The 16,028-nt window shown below is 38.0% G+C and overlaps 1 protein-coding gene across 1 annotated transcript in view; it reads left to right on the forward strand.

Annotated features, from left to right (window-relative positions):
* The window catches only part of DDX46 (DEAD-box helicase 46), a 72,459-nt gene that overhangs the window by 40,212 nt on the left and 16,219 nt on the right, over positions 1 to 16,028 (forward strand). The window contains exons 16-18 of the mRNA XM_040444505.1: positions 11,492 to 11,685; positions 13,878 to 14,015; positions 14,334 to 14,483. Coding sequence (XP_040300439.1) covers positions 11,492 to 11,685; positions 13,878 to 14,015; positions 14,334 to 14,483 — 482 coding nt within the window. The remainder of the gene's footprint in view (positions 1 to 11,491; positions 11,686 to 13,877; positions 14,016 to 14,333; positions 14,484 to 16,028) is intronic.

The following is a 16,028-nucleotide window of genomic DNA, read 5'->3' on the forward strand; positions in this document are numbered from 1 at the left end:
TTTTTGCTCCACATCCTTGCCACCAGTCGTCTCTTGTGTTGTTGATTTTAGCCATTCTGACAGGTGTGAGGTGATATCTCATTGTTGTTTTGATTTGCGTTTTCCTGATGATTAGTCATGTTGAACATCTTTTCATGTGTGTTGACCATCAGGATGTCTTTGGAGAAATGTCTGTTCACATCTTCTGCCCAGTTTTTAATTGGATTATTTGTTTTTTGGGTGTTGAGTTTTATAAGGTGTTTATATATTTTGGATACTACCCCTTTGTCAGATATGTCATTTGCAAACATGTTCTCCCATTCAGTAGGTTGTCCTTTAGTTTTGTTGATTATTTCCTTTGCTGTGCAGAAGCTTTTTTTTTTTTTTAAGGATAAATGAACATTTATTTATTTATGTTGATTTATTTATTTTTATTTTTTGTAATTTACATCCAGGTTAGTTAGCATCTGGTGCAACAATGATTTCAGGAATAGATTTCTTAAGCCCCTTACCCATTTAGCCCATCCTCCCTCCCACAACCCCTCCAGCAACCCTCTGTTTGTTCTCTATATTTAAGAGTCTCTTACGTTTTGTCCCCCTCCCTGTGTTTATATTATTTTTGAGAAGCTTTCTATTCTGATGTAGTCCCAGTAGTTTGTTTTTGTTTGTTTTGCTTTTTTCTTTGTTTTTTGTTTTTTAAGATTTTACTTTTAAGGAATTAGACCAAATGTGCAGCTTGAGCTCACAACCTTGAGGTCAAAAGTTGCACTTCCACCGATTGAGCCAGCCAGGCACCCCTGTTTTTCTTTGCCTCACGAGAGGCAAAGAACTGTCCTCTCTTCTAGGATTTTTATGGTTTCAGGTCTTACATTTAGGTTTTTAATTCATTTTGAATTTGTTTTTGTGTATGGTAAGAAGAATTTCCTTTTTAAAAAGCGAAATAATTTTTCATTGTATGTATATACCACATTTCCTTTATTCATTTACCTGTTGATGGACATTTGGGTTGTTCCTACCTTTTGGCTCTTGTGAGTAATGCTACTTAACCACTGGTGTACAAGTATCTGTTTGAGTCCTGTTGGCCATATGGCCATATGGCTATTTTTAACTTTTTATGGAACCTGCAAACTACTTTTTGTAAAAATTGCACCATTTTGGAATTCCAGCAGTGCATTAGGGTTCCAGTTTATCCACAGCCTGGCCAGCACTTGTCTCCTATTTTTTTTTTATAATAGCTATGCTAGTAGATGTGAAGTGACATTGTGGTTTTGATTTGCATTTCCCTAATGACTGAGATTGAACATCTTTTTATGTGCTTATTGGGTATTTGTATATCTGTTTTTGAAGAATTGTCTATTTTAGGCTTCTGCCCATTTTTAATTAGGTCATTCGCATCTTTTTTTCATTGCTGAGTTGTAGGATTTCTTTATATATTCTTGATAGCAATCCCTTATCAGATGTACAGTTTACATATATTTTCTCCCATTCTTTGGGTTGTCCTTTCACCCTCTTGGTAGTGTTCTTTGATGCGCAGATGTTTTAAATTTTGAAGTCCATTTTATTTTTTCTTTTTTTGCCTTTTCTTTGGCTGTTAATTCAAGAAACCATTGCCAAGTCCAAGGTTATGAAAATTTTCCCTCTTGTTTCCTCAGAGTTCTAAAATTGTAGCTTTTACATTTAGGTAATTCATTTTGAGGTGATTTTTATATATGATGCAAGATATGGATCCAGCTGCATTCTTTTGCATGTGGTTTTTCAGTTTCCCTGACCCATGTGGTAAAAAGACTGTCCTTTTCCCATTGAAGAGTCTTGGCACCTTTGTCAAAATCTATTGACCATTTATTTATCTGAGGGTTTCTGAGCTCTTTATTTAATTTCATTGATCTGTATGTTTATCTTATGCCAAATTTTTTTTTTTTTTTTTAAGTAAACTCTGTCCCCAGCGTTGGGCTTGAACTCATGACCCAGAGATCAAGAGTTGAATGCTCTACTAACTGAGCCAGCCAGGCACCCCTTTACTTTTTTTTTTTCCCAACTTTTTTTTAATTCTGAGAGAGAGAAAAAGCATGAGTGGGGGAGGGGCAAAGAGCTAGAGAGGGAGAATCCAATTCCAACAAGGTCCACACTGTCAGTGTAGAGCCTGACTCAGGGCTTCACCCTCTCGATCCATGGCACTTAACTGACTTGAGCCACCCAGGTGCCCCAACATTTCTTTTTTTAGTAGACTGTTTTTTAGAGCAGTTTTAGATACACAGCAAGACAGCAGAAATTACAAAGTTCCCGTATATCCCTTGCCCCCAAGTACAACCTCCTCCCCTATCAATATCCCATACCACAGAGGTACATTTGTTACAATCATTGAACCTGTATTGACATATCATTGTCACCCAGAGTCCCTGGTTTACATTAGGGTTCGCTCTTGGTGTTATACGGTCTGTGGATTTGGACAAATTTATAAAGACATATTCACCAGTATAGTACCATACTATATCACTCATAGAAAATACTACCATAAGAATCCTCTTTGCCTATTCATCCCTCCCTCCCCCATCCCTATACTGCCGCTTATCTTTTTTTTTTTTTTTTTTTTTTAAGTAGGCTCCCCCAAGATGCAGGGCTTGAACTCCCTGCCCTGAGATCAAGACCTGAAACGAGATCAAGAATCAAACACTTAAGCCACTAAGCCACCCATGATGCCCCAGCCACTAATCATAGACGTTTTATTTTGGCCTTGTTAGTGTCATCATTCCTGAAAATGTTTTGGTTGCCATTAGCTACAAAGTTTCTAGTGTAGAACTTTAGTTTTTCTCCACATTTGAAACATGGGACTCAGCTTTCTTTCTTTCCCTAGATGATTTCTTTTCTCTCCTGTTTGTTGTTTTGTACTTTTAAGTTAAAATGTGTTTAATGTTTATTTTGAGAGTGAGTGCAATTGGGAGAGGGGCAGAGAGAGGAGGACAAAGAGAATCCTAAGCAGGCTCTGGGTTGTCTGCACAGAGCTTGTCGTACAGCTCCACCTCATGAACTGTGAGATCATGACCTGAGCTGAAATCGAGTCAGACCAACTAACTAAGCCACCCAGGTGTCCCAGTACTTTCTAATTTTAAATATTTTGATTAAAACAGGTGTGTCCATGTAAAATCTTGTGTCTCAAAGCAAATAAACAAAATTTATTGTGAATGTAAGATTTATTTATTAGCTTAGACATTTTTTAAGTAATTTTGTAGTAGAGCAATGTGCTGAATTTCTTTTACCTTTTTTTTTTTAATGTTTATTTTTGAGAGGCAGAGTGTGAGCGCGGGAGGAGCAGAGAGAGAGGGAGACACAGAATCCAAAGTAGACTCCAGGCTCTGAGCTGTCAGCACAGAGCCCAGTGTAGGGCTTAAACGCATGAACTGTGACATCATGACCTGAGCCAAAGTCGGACACTTAACCAACTGAGCTACCCTGGCTCCTCCAGTGTGGTAAATTTCTGAAGGAAAACTAGGGAGAAGTTTTGATTATGAGTCTTGTTGTTAAGCTCTTTTAATGTGTAACTGAATAAAAGCCAATTTGCTATATAAGTATAAAAATGTAGAAATTACTTAGGGCTTTTTAAGAATTAAAAGGTGTAATCATAAAATTCCTAATGTGCATATGAAATTAATGTGCATTTTATACCTAACACATAGTGTAATGATATAGTGAGAAGGATGCTTGGAGATGCCCCACATGCTGTGTCTTCTATAGAGCCACCTGTAGTTCTTCGTGTCTTCAGGTCTAGAAGGGGAAGAGCAAAGGCTGGAAGTAAGAGAGTGGATCATATGTTCTGCCCACTCCTGGTCTTAACCTGAAACAATTTTCTCAGTACAGCAATCAAAACATTCTACTATGGCTTAACTTTTTTGTTAGATGTTTGTCAGCATTATTATGAACATAATAAATGGAGAACATGTTCTTAGTACTCCTTTTTGACCTATCACATAACCTGCAGTAACCTTAAAGTAGGTTACAAATGAAAGAAATATGAAAATACTTTCATTGAACCATGGCTGCAGTTTCTGGTTTGTCAGCCATCCATTTTTTAGCTTTTGCATTAACAATGAATAATTTAAAAATTTCTTAAAAACACAGTGCATCTTGGGTACCTGGGTAGCTCAGTTGGTTGGGCATCCAGCTCTTGATCTCAGCTGGAGTCATGATCTCATGGGTTCATGGGATTGAACCTTGTGAGCAAGTGGCTTTGAATTCTGTCCCTCTCTCACTGTGCCCCTCCCCCCACTTGCATGTGCTCATGCTCCCTCTCAAAATAAATAAGTTAAAAAAAAAAAACCAATGCATCTAATAGGGTAAATATTGAAATTAGAAAAGCAGCACACAGGTTTCTACTTATGAGAAATTATGGTATATGAGAACATACACTTTTTTTTATAGGGCAGACTGTTTCGTTGAGGCCTTTAACTTGTACTATTAATATCAGTTACATTTTTCTTTTTTCTGCAAGTGACAAAAAACTAATCCAACTGCCTTAAATCATGAGACATTTTTAGTATTTTATAAAAATGAAATCTAATGGTGAAGTGACTCCAGATTGTTTCATTTAGTGGCTCACTGTCACTATATTGTATTTTCTGTACTGCCATCCTGAGCATGTTAATTGTTTTTTTTTTTAAGTTTATTTATTTTGAGGTGGGGGAGGGGCAGAGAGAGAGAGAGAGAGAGAGAGAAAGAATGCCAAACAGACTCCATGCTGTCTGTGCAGAGCCTCATGCTGGGTGTGTTATCACCAACGGTGAGATTATGACCTGAGCCAAAATCAGGGGTTCAGTGCTTAACTGGCTGAGCCACCTTGGCACCCCAAGTTAGTTTTTTTTTTTTTATTTATTTTTTATTTATTTTATTTTTTTTTCAACGTTTATTTATTTTTGGGACAGAGAGAGACAGAGCATGAACGGGGGAGGGGCAGAGAGAGAGGGAGACACAGAATCGGAAACAGGCTCCAGGCTCTGAGCCATCAGCCCAGAGCCCGACGCGGGGCTCGAACTCACGGACCGCGAGATCGTGACCTGGCTGAAGTCGGACGCTTAACCAACTGCGCCACCCAGGCGCCCCCCAAGTTAGTTTTTAAAGTAGTTTTTTTTTTTCATGGCACCAAAAAGGCTTCTGTAGTTTTCACCATCACTTTTTTTTTTTAATTAATTAATTTATTTTTTAACGTTTATTTATTTTTGAGACAGAGAGATACAGAGCATGAACAGGGGAGGGTCAGAGAGAGGGAGACACAGAATCCGAAACAGGCTCCGGGCTCTGAGCTGTCAGCACAGAACCCGACACAGGGCTTAAACTCACTGACCTCGAGATCATGACCTGAGCCGAAGTTAGCCGCTTAACCGACTTAGCCACCCAGGTGCCCCTAACCATCACTTTTGTATCAGACAAATTACAGAGGAAGAAGACTATTTCCCATATGTCTAGGTGCCTTTTTCCCCTCTTATTTTTATAACCACAATTTGTAAACACAGAAAAAATCTGAGAAAATCATATGGTGAAGAGCTTTGAACATCCAGTACTGGATTCTACAACTAACATTTTGTTGTATTTCTCTTTCATATCTTTAGCCATCTGTCTATTCTACTTACTCATCATATTTCTTAGTTTTTTGATATGTTTTAAAGAAAGTTGTAGCATCAGCATATTTCACTTCAATATGCAGATGGTTAACACTAGTTCAAAAATTTTTATTTTATTTTTTAGAATAACTATGTTTTTTAAGTAAACTCTGTCCCTATCGTCGGGCTCAAACTCAAGACCCCAAGATCAAGAATTGTATACCGAGCCAGTCAAGTGCCCCCCAAATTTATTTATTTATTTATTTATTTATTTATTTAAAAAGTTTTTTTTTTTTAACGTTTATTTTTGAGACGGAGACAGAGCGTGAATGGGGGAGGGGCAGAGAGAGAGGGAGACACAGAATCAGAAGCAGGCTCCATGCTCTGAGCCATCAGCCCAGAGCCCGACGCGGGGCTGGAACTCACGGACCGCGAGATCGTGACCTGGGCTGAAGTCGGACGTCTAACCGACTGAGCCATCCAGGCGCCCCGTCCCCCCAAATTTAAAAAAAAAAAAACAAACTATAGGTAAACTGTAGTAAAATGTACAGATCATGAGTGTGCTCTTTGATGAGTTTTGACAAATATATATAAGCTGTGAAACCCAAACCTCTATGCATATACAACCTCAGAACTTCCTCCCAGTTAATGCCTGTTCTCATCCCCACAGGCAACCACTTTTTACATTTTTTTCCAACATATATTTGTTGTATTTTTAGAATTTCAGATAAATGAAACCGTACTTTCTCAACATTTTTGTGTCAAGTTATCTTTTACTCGGCCTTTTTTTTTTCTTTTTTTTAGCTTCAGAAAATGTTTTTTTAATAGTAGGAAAGCTCTCTTTATAGAGAGGGGACTTTCGAAAGTGAATGCCCGTGGACTATAGGCAAGGGCCTTTGTTTTATGAGGTTCTGGTCGCCGCCTCTTCCCTTCCCCCTTGTTCCTTCTCAGCTTCTACCCTTACTGGCTTGATAGCTCTAGGTGCTGGGTTGTCCATTCTTCATTGGCTTGTTTCCGTCATATGGTGGGTGGTCTTTGGCCTCATTCGGCATGTTTTTGGGATTCTTCCACGTTGTTGCATTACCAGTAGTTCTTCCCTTATCGTTAATATTCTTTTGTATAAATCTATCCCCGTTCGTTCAGTTCATTTCTCTTGACACCTGGGCTGTTCCTTGTTTTTCTGCTGCTTCAGCCATCCCACAGGGAACAATATAATTGGGATACAGAACAGTTCCATCATGCCCCAAAACTCCCTTGTCCTATACCTACAAAAGTAACTGAAAAGTTAACTCTCCTCCTGTTTATAACCCCCGTCAACCACTGATGTGTTTTTATAAGAATATTTGTAAATATAGGTCATACATTATGCAGTTGACTCTTTTCACTCAGCGTAATGATTTTTAGATCCACTGAAGTTGTTGCACAATTCATCTCTTTTTATTGCCCAGAGATATTTATTGTGTGGATGTACCACGGTTTGTGTATCTTCATCTGTTGAAGGATGTTTGGGTTGTTTCCAGTTTTAGACAAAAATGAATAGAGCTGCTGTTAAATGTTTGAATACGGGTTGTATGTGAAAATTTTTCTAGAATAGATAACCAGGAATGGGATTGCTGGGTCATATGGTTAGTGTATCAGTATGGTTTTCTTTGTGTTTATTGTACTCATGGTTCACTGAACTTGTAGAATCTGTAAATTTATGTTTTTCAGATGTAATTTGGGACAAATTTGGGGAATTCTTGACCGTTGTATCTTAATTTTTTTTTTTTCCAGAGCTCTTTTTCTTCTCTCTTTGGGATTGCAATTATGTGTATGTTCAGCCCTTTAGTACCATCTCCCATGTCTTTGATCCTTTGTTCACTTTTGTTTTTCAACCTTTTTTTCTCCTCTATAATTAATACTGGGTCATTTCTTTAACTGTCTTCAAGTTCACGGATTTCTTTTTTTTTTTTTAATTTTTTTTTTTTTCAACGTTTATTTATTTTTGGGACAGAGCGAGACAGAGCATGAACGGGGGAGGGGCAGAGAGAGAGGGAGACACAGAATCGGAAACAGGTTCCAGGCTCTGAGCCATCCGCCCAGAGCCCGACGCGGGGCTCGAACTCACGGACCGCGAGATCATGACCTGGCTGAAGTCGGACGCTTAACCGACTGCGCCACCCAGGCGCCCCGGGTTCACGGATTTCTTTTTGCCCTCATTTATTTGCTGTTAAGTCTATCCAGTGAATTTTTAATTCAAATTTTTTTTTTTAGTTCTAGAATTTCTAGTTGGCTCTCTCTTATATTTTCTTCTTGTTTCTCTCATAAGATTTCCTGCCATTCATTATGAGCATTTAAAAATTTTTCCTTGATCACAGTTACAGCAGTTGCTTTAAAAATCTTGGACTATTAGGGCATCTGGGTGGCTCAGTAGGTTGGGCTTCTGACTGTTAGTTTCAGCTCAGGTTGTGATCTCACATTTTATAGGTTCAGGCCCTATGCCGGGCTCTGCGCTGACAGCACAGAGCATGCTTGGATTCTCTTTCTCCCTCTTTGCCTTTCTCCCACGGGTGCATGTGTATGCTTGTGCGCGCGCGCTCTCTCTCTCTCTCTCTCTCTCTCAAAAATAAATAAATAAATAATAAAAATCTTTGACTATTAATCATAACATTTTGGTCACCTTGTCAGTTTCTGTTGATTATCTTTTTACTTTGTTTTATATATTTCTATTTTTATCTAATAATTTTGATTTGTATGCTGCCCTTTATGAATAATCCATTGTAGGGTCTGAATTCTCATATTTTCCTTAAGACTTTTGTTTTAATAAGACATTAACTTGGTTGGACCCTTATTTTAAACTCAGTCCTTCTTTTAATGGGCAACATCTGAAATCTGTTAATTTCTTTTATTTTTTTAGTAAAAATAATTTTAACATTCATTTTTGAGAGACTGAGAGAAACAGAGCATGAGCGGGGGAAGGGGCAAAGAGAGAGGGAGACACAGAATCTGAAGCAGGCTTCAGGCTCTGAGCTGTCAGCACAGAGCCTGACGAGGGGCTCAAACTCTGGGACCAGGACTTCATGACCTGAGCTGAAGTCAGATGCTTAACCAGCTGAGCCACCCAGGCACCCCTGTGTTAATTTCTTTTAGCCATACCTAGGTTGCTTGGATTCTGTCCCATGCATGCATAGTTTAGGGTCCACATGTTTGTGCTTGTTTTCTGGTCCTCAGCTAGTATATTATTCCAAATGTCAAAAATTCCAGTTTCTATTCAAGTTTGACTTGTCCCCCTTGGCTTCCCAAGGCTTTTCCCCAAACAGAAAGTTTAAAGTAAATAAATTGAATCCTGTAATTGCAACTACTGCTAGTGTATTATTCCAAATGTCTAAAATTCCAGTTTCTGCTTGTTTTTAGTCATACTCTTGTGCCTTCAGGTAGGTTTTTTGTGTTTTTTTTTTTTTCTCCCAATATTTTGCCCAGAGCTTATAGTTGCTATCTGCAAGAGGGTTGGTCCAATAAGAGCTTTTCCTACATTGAGGGATATTGTGTGTTTTTTATATAAGTAATAAGGATATTCCCCCCACCCCCACCCCCCCATAATCCCTTGTCTGTACTTCTCTTATCTCTTTGGTAAAAATTGCATCACATGCTTATGCCTAAATCATTTGTAAGCAGGCAGCATGACTAATGATTCCTAAAGTTTTGCCCTGGCACCCTTGAGGTTCTCAGAGACTTTAAGGGGTTCATGAGATCACAAGTATTTGTGTAATAACCTTACTACGTGATTTGCCTTTTTACTTTCATTCTGTGGAGTGTGGAGTGTATACTGTAGTTTTCTGAAGGCATCATGGCATGTTCTATTGCACCAGATGGGATGCAGAAGATATGAGACTCCAACTATCTTCTGTTACGAGATGCCCCTAAATTTTAATATGTAATTGCTTTTAAGTTATTTTTAAACAAGTTCGTAAGTATTCACAAATTTTCTCAGTTTCTAATACATTGAGTATTGATAGAGATGACCTGTGTAAAGTATAGCTCTCTGGGTCTCATCCTCATTAATTTTTACAAAGGAGGCCTTAAGCACAGAAAGTGAATGGGATTGATTCACCTAAAAGTGAGAATTAGGCTCATCTCTGGTTTGATATATGTGATCATATGTTGGGTGGATAGGTGAACAAATTTGGAGTTCTGTTAAAAAGGAAGAGGGTTGGGGCACTTGGGTGGCTCAGTTGGTTAAGCATCCGACTTCAGCTCAGGTCATGATCTCACAGCTTGTGAGTTCAAGCCCCACATCAGGCTCTGTGCTGACAGCTCAGAGCCTGAAGCCTGCTTCAGATTCTGTTGTCATCTCTCTCTGCCCCTCCCCTGCTTCCACACCATCCCTCCCTCCCTCCCTCTTTCGCTTTGTTTCTCAAATATAAATAAACATGAAGAAAAAAAAAAGGAAGAGGGTTAATTGCTGCTGGGCAGGTATCCCATATACTGTGTTTAGCATATTATATTCACTTCATGGAATAAAGTATGTGTAGCTGAGTTAGGTAGTCAGGATACCTCAGTCTAAAGTAAAAGTTTTAGTACATTTTAATTTTAAATTTAATTTATATTGGTATTGACTTCATTAACTTTTCTTAAGAGACTTTTGGATTTGGTGTTGGATTCTAGTTATTTTGACATTAGATCCAAATAATTTCTTTAATTCAGTCATTGAAGAGTACACTTTTTTTTTTTTTTCTTTTTTGCTGAGAGAGCAAGGGAGAGACAGAGTGCAAGCAGGGGAGGGGCAGAGAGAGATAGGGAGGCATGGAATCTGAAGCAGGCTCCAGGCTCTTAGCTGTCAGCACAAAGCCCAGTGCAGGGCTTGAACCCATAAACCGTGAAATCATGACCTGAGCCGAAGTCAGACACTTAACTGACTGAGCCACCCAGGCAGGTGTCCTGAGGAGTATGTTTAAGTTTTAGGTAATAGTATTAATTAGCATTGATATATATTTAGATACTAAGTATTCTGTGTATTTTAAACTCAGATTTTATATGAAGCCTTAGAATATCTCCTGCTGCCAAAATGAGTTTTTCATGGTTTGAGAATTTACCCCATTCTCTTCTCTAATTACTGGAGGTTCTCCATCATTAAATCAATTTTCGGTCTGAGTATTTTGTAATAGAACATTTTGGCATTTTATACCCTCCGTTATCACTCACCCTGAGGCTCTTTGGGAAACATATTTAAGAGAGACCCAGTTCACTGCTTTTTAACCAGTGCATTTCAAACTTTAATAGTAATGTGTAATCAGTCACCTAAGTATCTTGTTAAAATGCAAAATCTGAATCAGTAGTTTGGAGTAGGATCTGGCCTGCCTTTCTTTCCTTTCCTTTTCTTTTCTCTTTTCTTTCCTCTTTTCTCTCCTCTTTTCTCTTTTCTTTTCTTCTGTTTTCATTTCTTTATCTCTTTTTCTTTCTCTCTCTCTTTCTCTTTTTTTTCTGAGATTCTGCATTTCTGACAGTGTCCCATGTGATGTTGCTTCTGGTCCTCGGACAAAACTGAGTAGCAAGGCTCTAATAACCTATAGGAGAAGGAGAAAGATCTGAAGAATCCTGTTACTGTAGGCTGAATGTACCTGCCTTTTCTTGTTTTACCCCATAAATAGGTTAAGTATAGGTTAATGAATCTGAGATGGGGTTTCTGCTGTTATAATCCATATTCACAAGAAAGGAGGCAAAACAAGAACATATTTGGAATATTCATCAATGAGTTAATAGCAGTAGCTTTTGATCTGGCCATTAAATTTCCATAGTGTTTTATTTCAGTATTGTAATTGGTAGATGTTTGGTCATTGTAAGTTGTGTTTATTCTTTACTCTGCATTTAACTTATTTCTGTGTCAGATGCAGTGAACAATTTAAATGCAGTATGTGGTTTTACATTTTTTGTTTGTTTACTTGCAGGCATTGATCAATATGACAGAGATAGCATCATAAATGACTTCAAGAATGGGACCTGCAAACTTCTCGTAGCCACTTCTGTTGCTGCCCGAGGTTTAGATGTGAAACATCTGATTCTTGTAGTAAATTACAGCTGCCCCAACCATTATGAGGATTATGTGCACAGAGCGGGAAGGACTGGAAGAGCAGGCAATAAAGTAAAAAGAACTTTTTAAAGTTGATTTCCATTGTATTAATAAAATACAGGTTTTTTTTGTTTGTTTAGGGTTATAAGGAGTAGATAATAGGAGTTAACATAAACATTTTGAAAATCTTCAATCATCAGAGTATGGGGATTAATTGATGTTCATCATTTCTATACACAGTATTATTAAAGTTATTGATAATTAGCTGTTCTCTTTAGGCAGATAGTGTTATTTATGTCTTTTAGTTTTTTTTTTTTCCCCCTTGCTTAAAAATTTCTGTATACGTTTTTACATGCATGTATATAGTTTGAGATTTTTCATTGCTATTTTTAAAATGTGGGATTATAAAATGTACTCCTACCAAAATTGTTACCCTTTTTCTCATTATTCCCCTGTCCTGCTTCATACACTATGTATATTTCTTGGTTTTTTAACTCACTTATAGTCTGGTAACTATATAGGTCTAACTCATTCTTTTTGAAGGCAGCAAGCAGAATATTCTGTTGTTGGAAACCTTGATGGTGATTGGGGCGCCTGGGTGGCTCGTTCGGTTGGTTGTCTGACTTTGGCTCAGGTCATGATCTCACTGTTCCTGAGTTTGGGCCTCATGTTGGGCTCTGTGCTAACAGCTCAGAGCCTGGAGCCTCTTTCAGATTCTGTGTCTTTCTCTCTCTGTCTGCCCCACTGCCACTCGTGCTCTTTCCTCCCTCTCAAAAATAAATAAACATTAAAAAAAAGAAAAAGAAAAAGACACACTGATGATGGTATGATGATCTATTTGATTTTCCATTCCTGGACATTTCTACATACTGAGGCATTAATAATAATAATAATAATAATAATAATAATAATGTGTTTATGGAGTACTTATTGAATGCCAGGCACTATTTTCATTGCTTTACATAAATCATCTCACTTCATCCTCACAATTTCCCTTTGAGGTGAGTAATACCATTTAATAGATAAGAAAAGGTACATGGAAGTTAACTTACTTGCCCAGCTTACACAGCTAATACATAGTGATGGCTTTTATTGATTTAACCTGAGTTATTCTGTGGTTATGGGAAACTTTGTGTAAAATTATGTGCACGTACAAACCTTAAAATAATGTGATACTATTCTTAGCACATGGACAGCACAAAAGTAAGCCATGGGTCATGTGGTGACTAGATATTCCTGAAATACAGTGTTAAACCATGTTTTACAATTCATAACAGTTTTCTGGTAGGGACACAGTGTATGTGAAGACAGTCTGATTGTGGTGTGCCATTCTACTCCCAACTCTCTTGCCTGAACCAAAAAGCTGCTAGGGAAATGTGAAATCTTAGGCTTTAGAAAACCCCAGGGAGGCTATATAGCTGACTTCATTTTTGTATATAAAAACACATTACACATACACAAACATATGTTTTTATATCTCTTACTGGTCTTAAAAAATATGCAGAGGGAGAAATATGTGGGAAGCTGTGTCCTAGCAAGTGAATACAAGTTAGTTGGGGTAGAGAGGTGCAGTAGGTAGTGTAGGAAGGGAATGCAAGCGAAAGGGGGAAAAATAATGTATTATATTAAAATTAATGTGTATGACAATGCAATTACACGTTTATATAAAATTGAATTTCTGTTTATGCATCAAGAAATGAGTTTCTGGTATGGTTATTTTTATTTTTAATTAAAAAAAAATATTTATTAATTTGTGAGAGAGAGGGTGACAGAACATGAGCAGGGGAGGAACAGAGAGAGAGGGAGACACAGAATCTGAAGCAGGCTCCAGGCTCTGAGCTGTCAGCACAGATCCCGACTTGGGACTTGAGCTCACGAACTGTGAAATTATGATCTGAGCTAAAGTTGGACGCTTAACTGACTGAGCCACCCAGGAGCCCCTAATTTTTTTTTTAGGTGTTTATTTATTTTTGAGAGAGGGAGTGTGTGTGAGGGGAGGAGGGGCAGAGAGAGACACACAGAATCTGAAGCAGGGTGCAGGCTCTGAGCTGTTAACACAGAGCCCCACAGGAGCTCGAACTCATGGACTGAGAGATCATGACCTGAGCTGAAGTCGGACTCTTAACCGACTGAGCTACCCTGGTGCCCCATGAAGTCACTCTTAAGAAGATCTATTATTAGATGATTCTACTTTTATGTTGTGATCTGAGTAAGAGTCATCTTGTTAGTGTCTAATAGTTCTCTTTTTTTTCATCATTCATTAGGGTTATGCGTATACTTTTATCACAGAAGATCAAGCTCGCTATGCTGGTGACATAATTAAAGCTCTTGAATTGTCAGGAACTGCGGTGCCTTCTGATCTGGAGAAACTTTGGAGTGATTTCAAAGATCAGCAGAAAGCTGTGAGTTTTTTCCAATTCCCATTATCTTTATGCAGGTCATTATTGTGTTGTAAACCTTGAATATTTTATACTTGTAAACCTTGATAAGGTAACTTTATCTCTTTAGAGAGGGAAAAGGAATGACAACAAAATCCTCCCTTTTGCTTCAACTCCATGTTTTGTATCATACTGAAGAGTTCTTTTTTTGTTCTCATGCTAGATGAAATGTTTTTGATACATTGGTATGTGCTACCTTGAAAAATACTTAATTACTCCTAAATTCCTAAACATTAAAGTTTTTTTTAGTATGAAATTAACTGTTTTGTTTTTCCTTGAAAGGAAGGGAAAATAATTAAAAAGAGTAGTGGGTTCTCTGGTAAGGGATTCAAGTTTGATGAAACAGAACAAGCTTTGGCCAATGAGAGGAAGAAGTTGCAAAAAGCAGCTCTCGGTTTGCAAGATTCAGATGATGAGGACGCTGCAGTCGATGTAAGTGCCATTTTTCTGAGCCCCCTTCTTGCTGATTGAAACATTGTTGCTTCCCCCCACCCCAGGTTTATTTGTTGAGATAGCCAGTTGTTGGAAACCTTTCTGATACGTGCCCTTCCCAGCCTTTACTCTTTCTCTCCCTCTCTCCCTTTCTCCCTTTCTCTCCCTCCCTCCTTCTCTTTCTCCTTTTCTCCCTCTCTCTATTCACATATGCCCTGCCCATATTATGTATATTCATAAAAATGAGGTCATACTGCTTTATAACCACCTTTACAACAACAGTCTTATGTTGAAATCTTCTCATTTTAGTAAATTCATTCTCATTATTCTTAATTTTGAATATGTGGGTTTCTGTATGTTCATATTTGGAATATACTTTACTGTCATAAACTGTACTTCACTGCTTGTCCTTATACATTTAATTTTGTACATTCTTTACATTAAGTTTTGAGGTTGAGTGTGTACATGGAATTGCTCTCCCAAAGGGTGTATCTAATTTGGTTCTGAAACATTTTCAGACTGTCCTCCTGCAAAGTGAATACCAGTTTGGCATTCGCTGTGGTGGTGTATAAGAGTGCCTGGCTCCCCACATCTTTAACAACATCAGTGCTAATATTTTTATTTTTAAAAATTTAATCATTATAGGTTATCCTCATTAACAATAATAGTTAGCAGGGTGCTTGGCTGGCTCATTTGGCAGAGAGTACATGACTCTTGATCTTGGGGTCATGAGTTCAGTCCCCACATTGGGTTTAGAAATTACTTTAAAAAAATAAAATAAAATAATACAGGGCGCCTGGGTGGCTCAGTCAGTTGAGCATCTGACTCTTGATTTCAGCCCAGGTCATGATCTCACAGTTCATAGGTTCAAGCCCTGTGTTGGGCTCTGTGCTGACAGGGTGGAACCTGCTTGGGATTCTGTCTCTCTCTGCCCCTCCCCTGCTCTCTCAAGCTCTCTCTGTCTCTGTCTCTCTCTTAAAATAAATAAATAAACTTAAAAAAATCAGTAATAGCATTTTTTGAGTATTACTAAGTGCTGTGCACGGTGTCAGGTGCTTTACAGGGATTGTTTCATTTACTTCACAGTAGCCAGACAAGGTAGATACTCAAGAATATTCCCATTTTATAATTGAGGAGACCCATTCCATTCTTATTTCAGAGACCATGGTCCTAGCTTATGTTATTATTTGTGACCCAGTGAGTAAAGAGGACCCTAAGGACTCAGCAAGGTCAGGATTTCACAGAGTATTGTTTGGAACCCAAATCCCAGGAGCTTGAGCTTTAGAAGAAGATGTTTTCATTATAAAGTGATTTTGGAAAATCTTAGTGTGTACCACTAAGTAGGATTAGCATATTGAAGTATGTGTAAAGTCCTCAAGTCAAGAAGCTTATTTAACTTCGTTTAACAAATCTCCATGATATTTGATCTTTGATCTTAGAACTTTTTTTTTTAATTTTTTTTTTTAACGTTTATTTATTTTTGAGACAGAGAGAGACAGCATGAACGGGGGAGGGTCAGAGAGAGAGGGAGACACAGAATCTGAA

This window comes from Herpailurus yagouaroundi, unplaced genomic scaffold, assembly GCF_014898765.1.
Source record: "Herpailurus yagouaroundi ecotype Mexico unplaced genomic scaffold, PumYag 192, whole genome shotgun sequence".
Taxonomy (NCBI): Eukaryota; Metazoa; Chordata; class Mammalia; order Carnivora; family Felidae; genus Herpailurus; species Herpailurus yagouaroundi.